The sequence below is a fragment of the Balaenoptera borealis genome (genome assembly GCF_965194805.1).
Source record: "Balaenoptera borealis genome assembly, chromosome: 19".
NCBI classification, from domain to species: domain Eukaryota; kingdom Metazoa; phylum Chordata; class Mammalia; order Artiodactyla; family Balaenopteridae; genus Balaenoptera; species Balaenoptera borealis.
In genome coordinates, this window is record NC_138878.1 from 7,156,434 (window position 1) to 7,171,371 (window position 14,938).

At 49.1% G+C, this 14,938-nt stretch overlaps 1 protein-coding gene across 1 annotated transcript in view; it reads left to right on the plus strand.

Moving 5' to 3' along the window:
* The window catches only part of CDYL2 (chromodomain Y like 2), a 175,977-nt gene extending 161,792 nt beyond the window's left edge, over nt 1-14,185 (plus strand). Inside the window, exons 5-7 of the mRNA XM_082366355.1 lie at nt 2,755-2,965; nt 4,775-4,918; nt 7,512-14,185. Coding sequence (XP_082222481.1) covers nt 2,755-2,965; nt 4,775-4,918; nt 7,512-7,670 — 514 coding nt within the window. The 3' untranslated portion in view covers nt 7,671-14,185. The remainder of the gene's footprint in view (nt 1-2,754; nt 2,966-4,774; nt 4,919-7,511) is intronic.
* Nucleotides 14,186-14,938: the final 753 nt, after the last annotated feature.

Genomic DNA, 14,938 nt, shown 5'->3' on the forward strand with positions numbered 1-14,938 from the left:
GCGGACTGCGCATCACATTTTTATATCAAGGAAATGAATTCACGAGGCTGCTGGACTGAAACAGGGGAGCTTGGGGGTGGAGGGTCGGAGCTGAGCACTCCTGGGCCCCTTAGCCCTCCTCGGGGGTCCGTGGTGCCCCTGCACAGAGCTCAGGTTGGAAACAATAGCGTGAAAGTCTCTGGGTCTGGAAGGGGAAGCTTCTGGAAAGTCATGAGGGCCCAGATGAATTCTGGAAGAACTGTCGTGTGGATGGTGAAGCAGAGCGAATTGGAGTATCGGAGGGGCCCACATAAGGGCCTGGGCAGGGAGGCGCCCTGACAGGGATGGACCCTCTTTATTGAGAATGTTCAACAGAGGCCATGATGCATCCTCGGGAGGCTGTGGAGGGGATTCTGCACCAAGTGGAAGATTTGGCTCCATGCCTCTTAAAGTCCTCCCCAACTCTGAGATCCAAGATCCTGGAATCGTATGAGGGGATTTAGGAGTGGAACATCTGTTAAAAATCACCCAAACCCTGTGGTTCCAGGGACCCTACAAGGAAGCCCCACATCTCCTGCAGACTCCAAATTGCATTTGGTAAAAAGCACTTGTTAAAACCAGTGACTGAGGCCATGAAGTTAGAAAGTCAAGCCAGGAAATGGGCCACTGGAAAACCAGGACTCAGAAGGCCATGGTGCCAGGTCTCCCTCTGTGTAGCAGTATCCTTCTGGGATCAGCCACAGTGGGGCAGCAGTGACTGAGATACCTCACAGAGAATCTACTCACGGAGTCACACGGAAGTCAGGAAATCTGACATCTCAAGCCTGGGCCTGGGCGTGTACTTTCATGACAACATGTAGGTCCTAAGATACCCCCTACCCCAGTAGAGTATTAAGCAGTCTTCTCACAATTCAATCTGATCCCAGCATATCACCGTGATACCCACATCTTTTGATAAGAATTCGGGGGGAATAGTATCAACTGAGAAGGGATAAATCGGCTCGACATTTGTATTAGTTAAGTATTAGCTGCTGTAACAAATGAACCCCAAATGTATATAACAGCTCAGCTGTGATAGAAATTTACTTCACATATATGTGAACCTAGAACAGAAGTTACTGATCAGCCCATGCCTATCCTCCAAGTGGTGACTCAGGAACTCAAACTCCTTCCATCTTGTGGCTCAACAAAGGTCTTCCAAGATTGCCAAGCTTGTCAAGATGAGAGGGCTTGGGGGGCTGTGTGGTGGGAGGTTTCCTTGCATCAGGCCCGGAAGTGTGTATTTGGTTTCCACTTACATCCCATCGGCCAGCACCTGGTTACTTGGCCACAGCCAACTGCAAGGGAGGCTGGGGACCATGTTCCAGCTGCAGCCTCAGGAAGAAGAGGGAAGGGAAACCAGGTCTGGTGAATAGCTCGTGCATCACCGCCACACATCTGCAGTCTTTGCTCTCATTCTGGGAGATTGTTTACTGAGTGTTAATTCCAGTATGCATGGAGACCAAGCAGTGCCCAAGCCAGACCTGTGAGTTTCCTTAAGGAACTAAAGGGGGAGGAGAATTCAAGTAAGCAAGCACATAATTAGGATAATTGCAAATTGTGATAGTGGTGTTTTCCAAGAACTCTCAGCAGGCCCATGCAGCTCCTGCACGGTGAGCAGGGGTGAGAGAGACAGGAGATAAGTCTGGAGAGGTAAGCAGAGGCAGACCAGGGTCATGGTCAGGAGTCTGGATTTTATTCTTGTGAGTTCTTGTGAGTTTCCAGTCTTCCACCTGAGAATAATGAGGGATGCAAGCTTTGCTAGACATCCTGGATCTTTCCTCCGTGTCCACACGAATATTAAAATTTTATAGACCTTAATACAGCAACTAAGGGAAAGGTGAAAAGTGTTCTAAGGCAAGGAAGTAGAGGTTATTGTAGGTGTCTCTGTTTAATATTAAAGATGCACACTGTAACCTTGCTCAACGCAGAAGCGCAGGGAGATAGCATATCTCCTAATTCGTAGTCATGGTGCCAGATGCCTCACACCTCCAGGGGAGCCCAGCGTCCTTCCCCAATTTTGGTCAAAGCCACCCAAATATAGAGACCCTTGTCAGCATTCTGGAACCACCCCGGGTGAGTCTGGCACGCCTTTAGGTAACTCAGAGTCAGACGATCCTAGGACTGAAAGAACTCTTAAATGTCATCAATCCCCACCTGTGCCTACCGTCTGAAGCTTCAATTCGCTCTACAGCATCACCCAGGGTGACCATTGGACCAAACTCGGAGCACCTCGAATAACAAGAGGTTCATCTTCTCAAAGCCACCAATTCCACCCTCGCCAGTGCCCTTAGAATGTTCCTTCTCTCCTTGAGTTCACATACCCCTCCTTGTAACACCCTCCTTTTGGTTTTGTTCAGAACCTTAACGTTCAAGCGGTCTTCCTTAAGGATATTTACGCTTTGTCAATATCTAGGGGGGTGGAAGGACAGGGTAGCCTGGTGCAGTGCTGGGACAACGGGCATGACCTGGGGCCCTCTGGGCAAACCGTGATCACCCCATGAGTTTCCCTCTGAAAACCTGGCACCACCCGCTAAGTGTGCCACGCCTGTGCCCGCAGCTCTGGGGCTCGGTGTCCGGGAGAATGAGAGCCCTGCTGAGCACCCACTTCCCTCATGACCTGTGGGTGCTCCCCAGCACCTGGGGAAGCTTATTTCCGCCTCGACAGAATCAAGGGTGTCCGTGGGTCTCGGCAGGGCTGCTCACCTGCTAAAGAGGGTCTTCTCTCTTCCCCAGGGACTTTGTGAAGGCCTTTATCCAGTTTAAGAAGCCCATCGTGGTGGCGATCAATGGGCCCGCGCTGGGCCTGGGCGCCTCCATCCTGCCCCTCTGCGACATCGTGTGGGCCAGCGAGAAAGCCTGGTTTCAGACCCCCTACGCCACCATCCGCCTGACGCCCGCCGGCTGTTCCTCCTATACCTTCCCCCAGATCCTGGGTGTCGCACTGGTAAGCCTCCTCCTCTCTGCGGCGGCTCCTTCCCTGTGACCCGTGGGTTCGGGGTCCCACAGCACCCCTCCTCTGTCCTGGGTTTAGGATACAGCCCTTCATATGGGTAGAGTCCCAGGGGTGCTCCTGGCCTGTGGAATCTGGGGGTCGTCTCAGCTTCCTCTGCCTTCCCAGAGTTGCTGCCAGCCGGTGTCTGCGCCGCAGGCCCAACGTGGTGGATTGCAAGGCCATTCGGACTCTGGAGCTGGGGCTGCTTTCTGCGGCTTACCATCTCAGCAGTGGTAGGAAGACGGGGCAGCCTGGGAGCCCCGGAAGCAGGCACTTTCCCTTTTGATCTCGGCCCCTGTGCTCTGCCCGGTTCCTTCGTGGTCACAAAAATGTTAACCTTGTACAGCCTTATCGCTTTCTTTTATTTCAATCATTTCTGAAACTCCAAGAATGTTGCCGATTGAGACGTGTTCTTCCCGACTGCGTCCTGGTTGGCTCCTTCTACTGGGTTCCTTCCTCGCGTTTCTCCTTCCTGAGATGGTGTTTCTGAATACGTTCAATGACATGTATTTGTCTTCAGACGTCCAACCGAATGCATCCACAGGCTTATTACCGACCTGACAAATTTTGCTCCTCGGGTGTGAAAGATTGTCCTTTGGGTCATCATGACCCTCCAGTGACAACCAGAACAAAGGGGAGGCACGTGCACAGATCCAGAGGCTGGGAGAGCTTGACATTTCAACATCCGAGAGCGGCTGAGCCTGCAGGCCCGGGAAGGGAGGGACAGGGGAGGCAGGTGGACGGCAGTCAGGGAAGGGATTGGGTTGTCTGCTGTGTGAAGGAGGTGGGGACCTGTGCTGAAGGAGGGAGGGACCATGACCATCTTGCCCTAATTATCAGCGGGAGAGTCATTGGTTGGTGTCAGTGGGTGACTGCGCTGGGCTCTGTCTGTGCCCGGGACCTTTCCCACGTTGCTCCTCCCAGACTGTGTACGACAGCTGCACACTTCAAAGTCAGGGGAGGTTCTCTGGGGGGTGGGGCGCAGAGGCCACGGCAGGACGCAGGAGGTGTTTCTGCCCTTCGTACCTGGGCACTGCCTGTGCACAGCCCCGGGTCACTGGGAGGGGTGCGCCTCTCTGCGTTGGGATCATGGTCTTACTCGGGACCTTTCTGGCTGCCGGTGATGGAAACACTTTAACTGGCTTAAAGAGGGGAAGAAAGGAATTTAACAGTGGCCCTAACTGGCAGGTCCAGCAGTAGAGCCTCCTTTGGGGGTGTCACGCCCAGCCATCCCAGCGCCGGCAGGGCTCTTGTTCTCCATCCCTGCTGTCTTGGCAGCCCCTCCTTCTCCACAGCAGCGGGTGGCCCGGGGCTCAGTGACTGAAGCCGCCAGACAGGGAGGAAGAGTCTTCCCCATCCTCTCCGGCTTGGAGACCTCACAGACAGCTTTAATATCTCGGGAGGCTCATCTGCTCTTCCCCGAATCAGCCGTCGAGGACGGGGTATCAGCTGTGAACTGTTCCCAGCCCGACACACGTCTCCTCCTGCAGCCCTCCCACCAGATGGGGGGTGGGGGGGATATTGCAGACGGAGCCCCTGCAGGGACATGGCTTCTCAGGGGAATTCAATGAAAGCTGTGGGCCCTCTGTGCAGAAAGACGCACGTAGACACAGGCGTGTGCGAGCAGCCCCCAAGGCATCTTTGGCCCCCAGTTAAGGATGCTGCCTCTGGGAGCCGGGACAGTCGCGCACAGCAGGCGGGCTCGCGAGCAGCCTTGGAGGCGTGCCGGCTCTCAGCCTTCTCCTGCCTTTGCTTTCTCAGGCCAACGAGATGCTCTTCTGCGGGCGGAAGCTCACCGCCCAGGAGGCGTGCAGCAGAGGCCTGGTGTCACAGGTCTTCTGGCCAACCACATTCAGCCAGGAGGTCATGCTGCGGGTCAAGGAGATGGCCTCCTGCAGCGCGGTGGTGAGTTCCTGAGTCTCTGTGCCCTGTCCTTGCAGTAGACCCATTTTACAGGTGAGGGCAACGAGGCCGGAAGGGAGTGATTGACTTGCCAAAGGTCACGCAGGGAGTACGTGAAAGGCACCGTGTGATTTAACAGATGCTGCATCTCGGTGCTGAGAGCTTAAATCCAGAGGGAGGTGGTCAGCACTGTTAGATATTCCCCATCAGCTCCGGTGTGAAAACCTCACAGAAGAGATGTATACCCTGGGGTAGAAGGGTTGCCTTAAAACAAAGTCCTAAACATGCACGAAAACACAAATCATCTATGGTTTTCAAAGAAGTGAGAAGCAAAGGCGAATAAGGAGAGAGGGTGTGAAGGCAGCTGAGAGATGAGAAAAAGCGGTTTCTGCTGTCCTGGTACCTCATTTCTCCTGCCTGTCCAGCGCTCGGCACATGCAAACGGTTCGACTCTGAAGACACCTTGAAAAACAGATAAATAAATAACACCTCCGTGGAGATGCCGGGTTTTAATTGTGTTGATTTTATCTCATAAAAGTCGCTCTGAGCGCTGTATGGAAATATCCTGTTGAAGGTGGAGAAGGGGCCGAGTGGGAAATGAGGAAGGTGCTTTGGGAGCCGCAGGCCCGGACGCTTTCTGTGCTCCAGCATCACAGGGGTGCTGGGCTGGATTGTGGGGCTGACCCGTGACCACCCCTTCCCTTCTCCCTGTCTACCCCGAGCCTGCACCCAGCTGCCACTCCCCTCTTGATATGCCTCATCAGCCTTTACTGGGCACATACTGTGTGTCAGCTCTGCCCCCCGGAAGCCTGTTGGTCCCAGTGACAGTGGCAGGGTGGGGCTGGTACAGCCTTGTTGGGCCAAGCACTTTGCTCCTCCCTTTATGCGAATTCTCTTTTAATCTTCCTGATGATTCTGGTGACCAACTCGTCCCACTTTGCCTGAGACTCTCCTGGTTTTAGCACCAAAAATCTCAAGTCCCAGGAAACCCCGTGAGCCTGGGAAAACGGGGATGATTGGTGACATAGGGGCAGCTGCACAGAGAGGTGGGTGGAAGTTCTCAGCGGAGCAAATGGTGTGAGTGAGGCCACACAAGTCCAAAACCCTGCGTGGAGTTTAGGCAGCGGCTCCTGGTGGTGTGAGCAGGTGCAGGGGCTAGTTGAGGGATGATTAGACTGAAAAGGCAGGGAGGAGAAAGGCCCCAAGGCTCCACTGAGGAGTTTGGTCTCTGGGCAGTGGAGGTGCTCAGATGAAACCGGCTTTTGAAGAAATACTGCAAGGAAACCTCTCCTACCCACAGGTGTGAATTCAGGGGCTTTGGGTTGATTCACCTGAGATGGGAATCTACCCCACGGCCCCAGGAGATGGTGTTCTTGGGAGAAATTCTTGGAAGGAAAGAGGCACCCTTGGTCTGCCAGCCCTTTCTCACCACCCATTCGCCTCCAGCCCAAGCTGAGGGATAAGATCACTGCCCCTTTCCAGCCTGCTTGAGCAAGGGAGCTCTTGTCTTGCTTTTTTCTGTTGGAAAGCGCTTTGTGAGACTGAGGACCAAAGCCTCCAGGTCCACAGAGGATGGCGGAGGCCAGTGGAAGGATGCTCGGACGCCCGGCTTCCGGCTATGCCTTTGCCAGACTGAGGCAGCGTGGAGCCCGCAGAATCAGCCAGGCGTTGGCAGGGCACGCCCATCAGGCGGCTCGGGGCGCCTTCACTTTCCTGAGCTCACATCTTTCATCTGTAATGCGGAGACAACTACCTAGTTGTGCAGTTAACTTGAGGAAGAAATAAAAGAAAGCAGGCGAAGTGCCTATCGTAGAGCCGATCGGCTAACAGTGGTTGTAGTGGCATTGCTATTCTTATCACTATGCTTGCTACCATTGTTCTTACTCATGATTATGATTATTACTACTATTATTACCGTGATTGCTACTATATTACTACTATCAGTCATTATCACTACTATAATACTATAGTATTATTACTACCACTGGCATTACTGTTATTGTTGCTATAATACTGTGGTGGTGTTACCATTATTACTGCCACTAACATTACTGTTATCGCTGTAATACTATAGCATTACTATTGTTATCACTATTATTGCTCATTACTAAAATTACTGCAATTGTTGTTACTATTACAATGATTGCTACTTTTATTACTACTACTCTTAACTACTAAGCCTGAACAAGGGGCATTGCTGTCAGGGTAGGTCCCATGGATACTTTGACAACCATTAGTTCATTTCATTATCTTACTCTGTGATCCCAGCCATTCTTGAGTTAGGTAGCATGGGGAGGTGAAAGCAGTGTTTCCCAAACTTTTTCATGAATCCGTAGAAAGTGACCCTGAGTATATGTCAGTGCCACTCCTGCAGTTGGGGTTAATGCGGGTCCCACTCAGCCGTCCCAAGGTCTGAGGGCTCGACATCTCAGCATGCCTGCAGTCCATTCCTGGCCGTTGCCAAGGGCAGAGGCCTGGGAAGCCCCGGACCAGAGGAGGCAACCTCCTCTGGCTTTGGACATGAGGAGGTTAAGTACATCCTTCTGGAGCAGAGTCCCTGGCGCCTGGCTAATGAGGCTTGTGTGTTTCCCTCCAGGTGCTGGAGGAGTCGAAATGCCTTGTCCGGAGCTTCCTGAAGTCAGTGCTTGAAGATGTGAACGAGAAAGAATGCCTCATGCTCAAACAGCTCTGGGGTTCCTCCAAAGGCCTGGATTCCCTGTTCAGCTACCTGCAGGACAAAATTTATGAAGTCTGAGGGCCCAGTGCTCAAGGGCAGCTGACTTCCAGCTCTGCCCTGTGTTTCAGAAATCAGAGCACAGTGTATTCCCGGCCAAGGAGTCCGTCAGGGTGTCTCTCTATACCTAGGGTCGTGTCCATTTCCTCGTGTCCTTTGGTTGCTCCTCATTGGTTTGGTTTTGTGTAACGATGGGAAACGCAGCATACTTGGCCTCCCCCGTGTCCCCACCCCAACTGGCTGGAGAGCTATCGAGGGCTATATCTTCCCAGTCCTCTGCCAGGTGCCCTTGTCCTGTCCCCACTTGCTGAAATGCACCATCCTGGTCCAGGAAGGGGAAGACCCATTTCTCCATCCTTCTGACTCAGGCTGTGTCTACACAGTGCCTCTGATTTGGAGACTTGGCTGCCATGGCTCTGTCTGGTTAAGTACAGATCCAGTGACAGGGGACGACCAATCCTAGGGAATTTCTAGACCCATGAGCAGAACAATTGTGTAGATCCAGCCTCGGTCTCCTCTCTGATGCAAATCTGCATGACTTTTAGGGCTTGGTCTTAAAACCCAATTGAGTAATTTACAAACCCAGATATTGTACATTTAGGAGCATTTTGTTAAATATATATTTTTAAAACAGTGTAAGTGGAAATTCTGATAATTTATGTGTATTATATGTAAAGCTAGTTTTGCAAACACATAACTACTAGGAAAATGTTTTTTTTTTTTAACCCGACTTATTTAATTTATTTATTTTTGTTTATATATTATGGTATCTGTTGTTCACACAGATATTATTTTCATACTGCCCTGGACCAAATCCCATACAAGGTTCATGCCGTTTGGTGCATTCTAGCAATGAACCATGTAGAAATAAAATTCAGAGAGATGAAAATGGGATTTCTGTGAATAAAAGGAATAGCTCTGCCCCAGATTTCCTGCGTGTAAAACAGTTCTATGACAATTGAATACTTGCTCTTAGGAGAAATCATGGAAGAGTTTTCTCTTCACTCTGCTCCCTTTAAGGAGATAAAGGGGCTTCCAGCCTGAATGGTCCTGGGGGCTCCATATTGTTGAGGGAGACTTTTTTCACTGGGGCAAAGGACTCCACTTGGATTTCAGAGTCCCTTTCCTCCATGTGGGTGGTGATGTCTGGTTTGGGCCTTCCAGGGAGGTGGGGAAGAGTCCCCACTCTGAGCTGTCAGTAGAGGGTCTGAATCTTTTCGCCTCCAGAAGCCCAGGCACTCCATCTTTTTTCAGGTTGTTTGCGCCCATCAGGGAGCAGTAACCAGGGATGAGGCCTCCTGTCCCAGGGCACGTGGGCCGCAGGGGGGCTCCAGCATTTGTATTCAGACCATCAGCCCAAAGTCCCTGGATCAGCTGTGGCGAAGGAGGGGTTTTGGTTTTGGGTTTTGGTTTTGGTTGGAGAGGAGAAGGTGAACATCAGAGTTCAAGCAGAGAAGCGACAGGACCAGGTTCTGTATGAGGGTCGAGCACCAGAGAAAGTTAGGTTCCCAGAGGGGCGGGATTTTTCCATGTCCATCACAATCCCCCCGCCAGGTGTCCTCAAGGACCTCTGCGCACCCGTCTCCTACTGCCTCTGTTAGTCACCAGCCCCTCTTGACCCTTCCTCGGAGAAAGTGGAGTGGCACAGTGAGAGTTAGGCACAACTGGGGGAGGGGAGGCCGGCTGATGGGGGGGGAGGGTCATTGTTACAGTTCTCTCTCCCTTTCTGGTCCTCTTCCCTCCTCTGAAGGCAGCAGGATGCACCGGACCGGGCAGGTGGAGAGGACTCATGGCCCTGAGCTTTGTGTTTCGGAGAACAGGTGGAGTGTCTGTAGCAGAACTAGAGACATAGGCCTTTAAACAGTGAACCTGAGTTTACCTGGATTCTCCACCCTTCAGAGGGTCTTGGTTCCCCCTGTTGAAAGCCTCTCTCCTTCTGAGTTTCCCCATGACTTCCCGAGGGTCAGGGAAGAGGACATGTCTCACTTTCTTCTCGCTTCAGCCGGGGGACCACCACCCTGGCTGAATCCAGCCAGAGGAAGATGGGGCTAAAGTCCTGTGTACCCTCCCCTTGCTCCATGGGAGTTCCTGTAGGAACTGCAGACCTAGACGATGGGGAGTTTCTACAGGGAGACACCTGCTCTTGTCCAAATACCTGTTGTCACATCTCCATTTGGGTTTGTCTTTTCCTTTGAGAAAGCCAGTGTGTGCGCTGCCAAAGGCCCTAGACAACCTCACCCTTGACAGATAACTTCTCAGCCATCACTAAGTCATCTGAAGAAAGAGCACCTCGTTTTCTTTTTACCTTCTAGGGACAGCCACGTTCAACGTCTCTAGAAGCAGTGTTAGGATTCTCGTTGGAATGGAAGAAGATGTTTGGAAATTCCTTTTGCTCAATGCCCATCTTTGTTCCCTGCTGAAAAAACCAGAAGTGTTTTAGCTTTGAACTAAAACATAGCTTTGGATCATCAAATCTAAACTTCTAAACACCTCAAGGATCTCTGATGATGAGGTAGGAATGTGAAACCATCACTAAGGTGGAATGCCTGGTGTTAACCTGTAGGTTCCGCATATAACAGGAGGTGTTTTACAAGACAGTCTGTGTTTCGGTTGTTTCCATACAGTCAGTTCTAGAAGGATGTTCCACAAATTGGGCAAAACTCAGTTACATCTGTTCACTATAGGGTAGACCAAACCACTGAATTTTTCACTTTCTGGTTAGTTGTTTTGATAATATATAGATGAGATCCAGGAAACTTCCAGCTGATCAACCTGGGTTGGAATTTGCCAGACCTGTTGTTGTGTCAGGGTTTAACCTCATAGCTTTCTTGAGACAGGGTCCACTTTTTGTCTTCTACCCCAGGACCTTCTCTCCACCCGTAGGATCCTTTCTCCCCTCTCTCTACTCTGCTTTGCCCCCTCCCCACCCAGGCGGTCACATCCCAGAGCCTGGGCAGGTTCTTGGAGGAATCATGCTTGGTCTCGGTAGCCCCATCCCAGAATTACCTTTGGGGTTGGAAGAAGAGCTGTGGTGGGAAGATGAGGGTACTTCTTTAGTCAAGGAGCCTTCTGGACAATCCACTCTTTGCCATCCTGTTAGCCATGCGTTAGAACTCTCCTCTCCTCCAACCCCTGGTGATTAGCATCCAGCATCTTGCAGCGGAACATTTACGTTAACAGCCTTGTTCCAGGAGGACTTTTTGGAGAACTTTGCTAAGATGGTCAGAACTCCTCACCATTTGGAAGCCTCAGCGTAAGGTAGATATACCCATATGTCCCTTCCTGATTTGAAATAATGTCTGTGGGGGAAAACCATCAGAAGTGACCCTCTTGGTATGAAATTGGATAACTCTGAGAAAGTAGTAGAGAATTGATTTTAAATGTTATTCTTGTTTGGTATAAAGTAAACTAGGAAATGTTCTCTCTGAAGCATGAAAATATGTTTTTCCCATATGAAGTTTAGTATGAGGATGGAAAAATGATAATCACAGTAGACTTTGATCAATGCAACTGTATCTCCAGATATCCACATTTAAAAAATAGCCTTGACTGGATGCTGAATTGCATTTCCCATTATTAATTGTTGGTTTAAAAAATTTTGTAAACTTTTTTTAATTTGAAATTTAGTCACGTTCATGTTATTTTCCAATCTAGTTTCTGTGGAAATTTTTTTAACAAAGAGAAACAAATAGAAACATCTTCAGATCTTCCTAAGTGAATATTTAAAATGCAGAATTGCTTCTCTTCTGTGTTTCTGTATTCAGATACTTAGATCTGTTGTATATATTAATTTAGACATCCTCACTAATATACACAGTATTTAAGACTCTAAATGAGATTTCTTAAGTATTTTATTTTATTCTCTGTAAATGGTTTTGTATAATCTTTAAAAATCTACACTTTGCCTTTGTAGATATTTAACGGAAACCATTTGGGGGTTGTCTTGCATGTATATTTTTGTTGTAGATAAGTGTTGCTTAGTTATTTCTGCAAATTTTGGTTGAAATGCTTACAGACTTTAATACAATATATATTTTCAGAATATAAACTTTTATATTTCTGTGGTAAGTTAGGATATGCGTTTTAGGCAATCTTTTCCATTAATATCACTTGTTCTTTCAAAAAAATAGCATTCTGGTTTGGTGCCAATGGTTTTTTGTTTTTTGTTTTCCATTAGAATCTAGTGCTGTTAAATTGTTAGAGAGCCGGTTAATTTTCTTTTTCTCAAAGTAATTGAGTTTGAAGTATAATTTGAAAATGTATTGAATTTGTGAATAAGCCTTACCATTAGGATCAGTAAATTTTCCAACCTTTGCAACTACATATGTAGTTGAAGATCTCCCCATAAATTCTCACTGTGTGCCAGTTGATGGAGTTTGTGAACAGAGCCTTAAGCTTGTTGCAAAAAAAAAAAAAAAAAAAAAAGGTAATACGGGTTGTTTCTTCCAAGTAGCGTAAGCCATGTGGATGGACTCTGCAGTCTGTACGCCATGGCTAATCTGGAGAGTTTGGTTGAGCTGATGGCGGCAGGGGCCAGATAGACACCTTGGTGATTGTCTTTGGCCATACGAAGGGACCACGGACAGGTGTTCTGGAGCCACCTTCGTACTATTCACGTGGTGTAGATGTGGTCACAGGGAGGGCTGCTGGTTCATCATTTGTTTTGAACCAATGGCATTTTCTGCTCCTGACCTTGGTGGTTGACTCCAGGTTCCTTGCAGGTGACCTGGAAACATCCAGTCTGGCTGTGGTCAGCACTCCTTGAGAGATGTTAACAAAGTTTACATGTGAGTCTTACTGTGTAGACAATCTGAAGTCGCTTTCAGTTACATAATCCGCATTCCCACGTGTCCTGAGTGTCTTATCAGTGAAGTAGGTGCGTTAAGCCATACTGAACCTGAGTTTAGCAGGGCACAGGCAGACTAGATGCACAACATACACATCAGCTGAGCCAGTCTGCCCGGGGCTGTTTGAATGGCGTGTAAGTCATGGAGCTTCCTGGCAGTGCATCCACTATGTCTGGGATCTGATAAAACCAACTAAAATTTGGAACTTACATTTTTTTTTTTTTAAATTATGATTCTTTCCAGTTGACCCTGCTTACCTACTGGTTCTCCTTACCAAGGCTTTAAAGGTGATCTTGAGAGCAGGGCCATAGAATAGCTAAAGTCAAGTTATTTGGTTCATCTCAAATAAGTGTTCATAAAGTCAACTTATCTCCCATTAGGATGGAGATTTGCTTCAAATATTTGCAGTGTGTGTGTCAATCAGAGAAACTGACATCTAGTTTTAAGCTTCGGCTCTGGCATCTCTGTGGGTTGACCCTGCCTCACTGGCCCAACACCTGGCCTCACGTTGGTGCTCATTAAGGCGACTCTGGGAAGTTTAGAGGGTGTGGAGTTTTCCATCTAGGATTTAATGTGTCCCTGTGCCGTTCGTCCCAGCTTGAAGTCATATGCTGATGTCCATGCTGACAGGATTGTGAAAATATTGCCTTTCATAAAACCAAGGACCAAAGAATTCCATTATTCCAGCAAAGTACGAGTTTCATAGATTGTGGGCACATCTAGGCAGAGATGTACATGCTTTATGGCACAGAGAAACTGCTCCCATCCACCGACCTCATGCTCCCCCTGGCTGGCCCTACAGAAGGATTTGTCGTCACCTTGAGAAGGCTCTGAAAGATGAGCTTCTCGGATTGAAATGCACTGTCTCAGGTTGGTGTTTCTGCTGTGTAGTCCCAGCCTTTATCCATATCAGTACCATAAAGAGTGGAGGGCTGGCATTCTTCAGGTTATCTGAGCAGTGTGGACTGCTCCATCTGAATAGAAACCTCCAGCGTGAGTTCTTCAGATGTGTCTACACTGAGCAGTGAGATCCTGCAGTTGCTAAATTTCCACCTCCTTTTGGTTCTCCATCAACCCATTCCACTTCCTGTTTAGCCCGAGAAGAATTTTCTTCACTTCTCACACTAGGTGATGCCCCATCTTCATCCATGATGAAATCATTCATCCCTTAACCGGTTGAGAAATGATTGATACTGAAGAAGTGGGATTCTAGTGATAAGGCTTATTACCAAACCTCTGATCATGAAGCAGGCTACCAAAAACGTATCCAGCCTACCCTGGGAGTGTTCGGATTTGATCATGGATCTAGCACACACACCAAAATCCAAGGAGACCTTTGCAAATTAGGCTACTCATTTTCTTTCACCAGGTTATCATGGGAGAGTCTTTAACTAGTTCTGAATATCTGTAAGTATGAGTAATTCATAGACTTATAAAGCAGGTACAGCTGCCCCTTTCTCACCATGCTGTAAATATTCCCTGAGACTGGGTGCAGTACGGAGGGATAATAATCTTCTGATTTATCAAATGCTGACTGTCTAGAGCAAATTGTACACTCTCTTTGTGAATGGTCCTGTAACGTGTATGAACACATTTCTGGGTGCCTTAGAAGTTGTATTTTTCATGTGTGCTAATATGCAGTATTTATACATTGTGAGAAGCTGCTTTGAATAAAAAGGTTGAAACTTCGTCTGCGTTTGCTTGTGTTCTCCCTTTGGCAGCCTGCACATAAGGTTCACAAACAGGTTCTGTGGTTTCTGAACAGAGAGGTTTCTGGGGCCGCCAGGGGGTTGTGACATCTGAGGCTTCTAAGTTGTGTCTGGGTTCCTGGGGAGCAGAGACTCCCTCACCCACATCGGCCTTGAGGCTTCGAGTTATTCAGGCTGGTGGTTGATTGGGAGGGCACAGGTATTGTTTGTCAGAAGGTTGAAGGAGCATTCACCCCTTCCCTGGCATACCTGGAATGTTTCTTTGCATAGGGACCACTCCTCACTCGAGATAAACCTCCACAGAGCTTGGTTTTGTACAATCCCAGTGGCCACACGTGGCTAACGACCGTATTTGTCACTAAGGAATTATGCAGAGTCCTTTCTCGCTGCCTCGGTCATCACAATGTGGCTCTTAGGAAAGGCACACTGCTGAGGACGCCTGGCTCCAGAGACGACGTGGAGGCTGCAGGAAAGAGGAAGAAGGAGTCTTTCGGGGGCTCGTGGCAGCAGGGCGTTCTGGGAAAGGGATTTGCACGAGGTCACATCTACCTGTCCGTCCATCCGGCAGCAGTATTGAGCCCCCTGCTCTGCCTCGGGCTGCACAGATGCCGAAAGGCACAGATGACTCACACAGTCCCCGTCGTACAGAAGCTTGGGGTCCAAGAATGTGAGAAAGGCATGTAATCCTGCCGTGATTCTCGAAGTGTCCACAGCGCAGTACCGGAGAGGACAC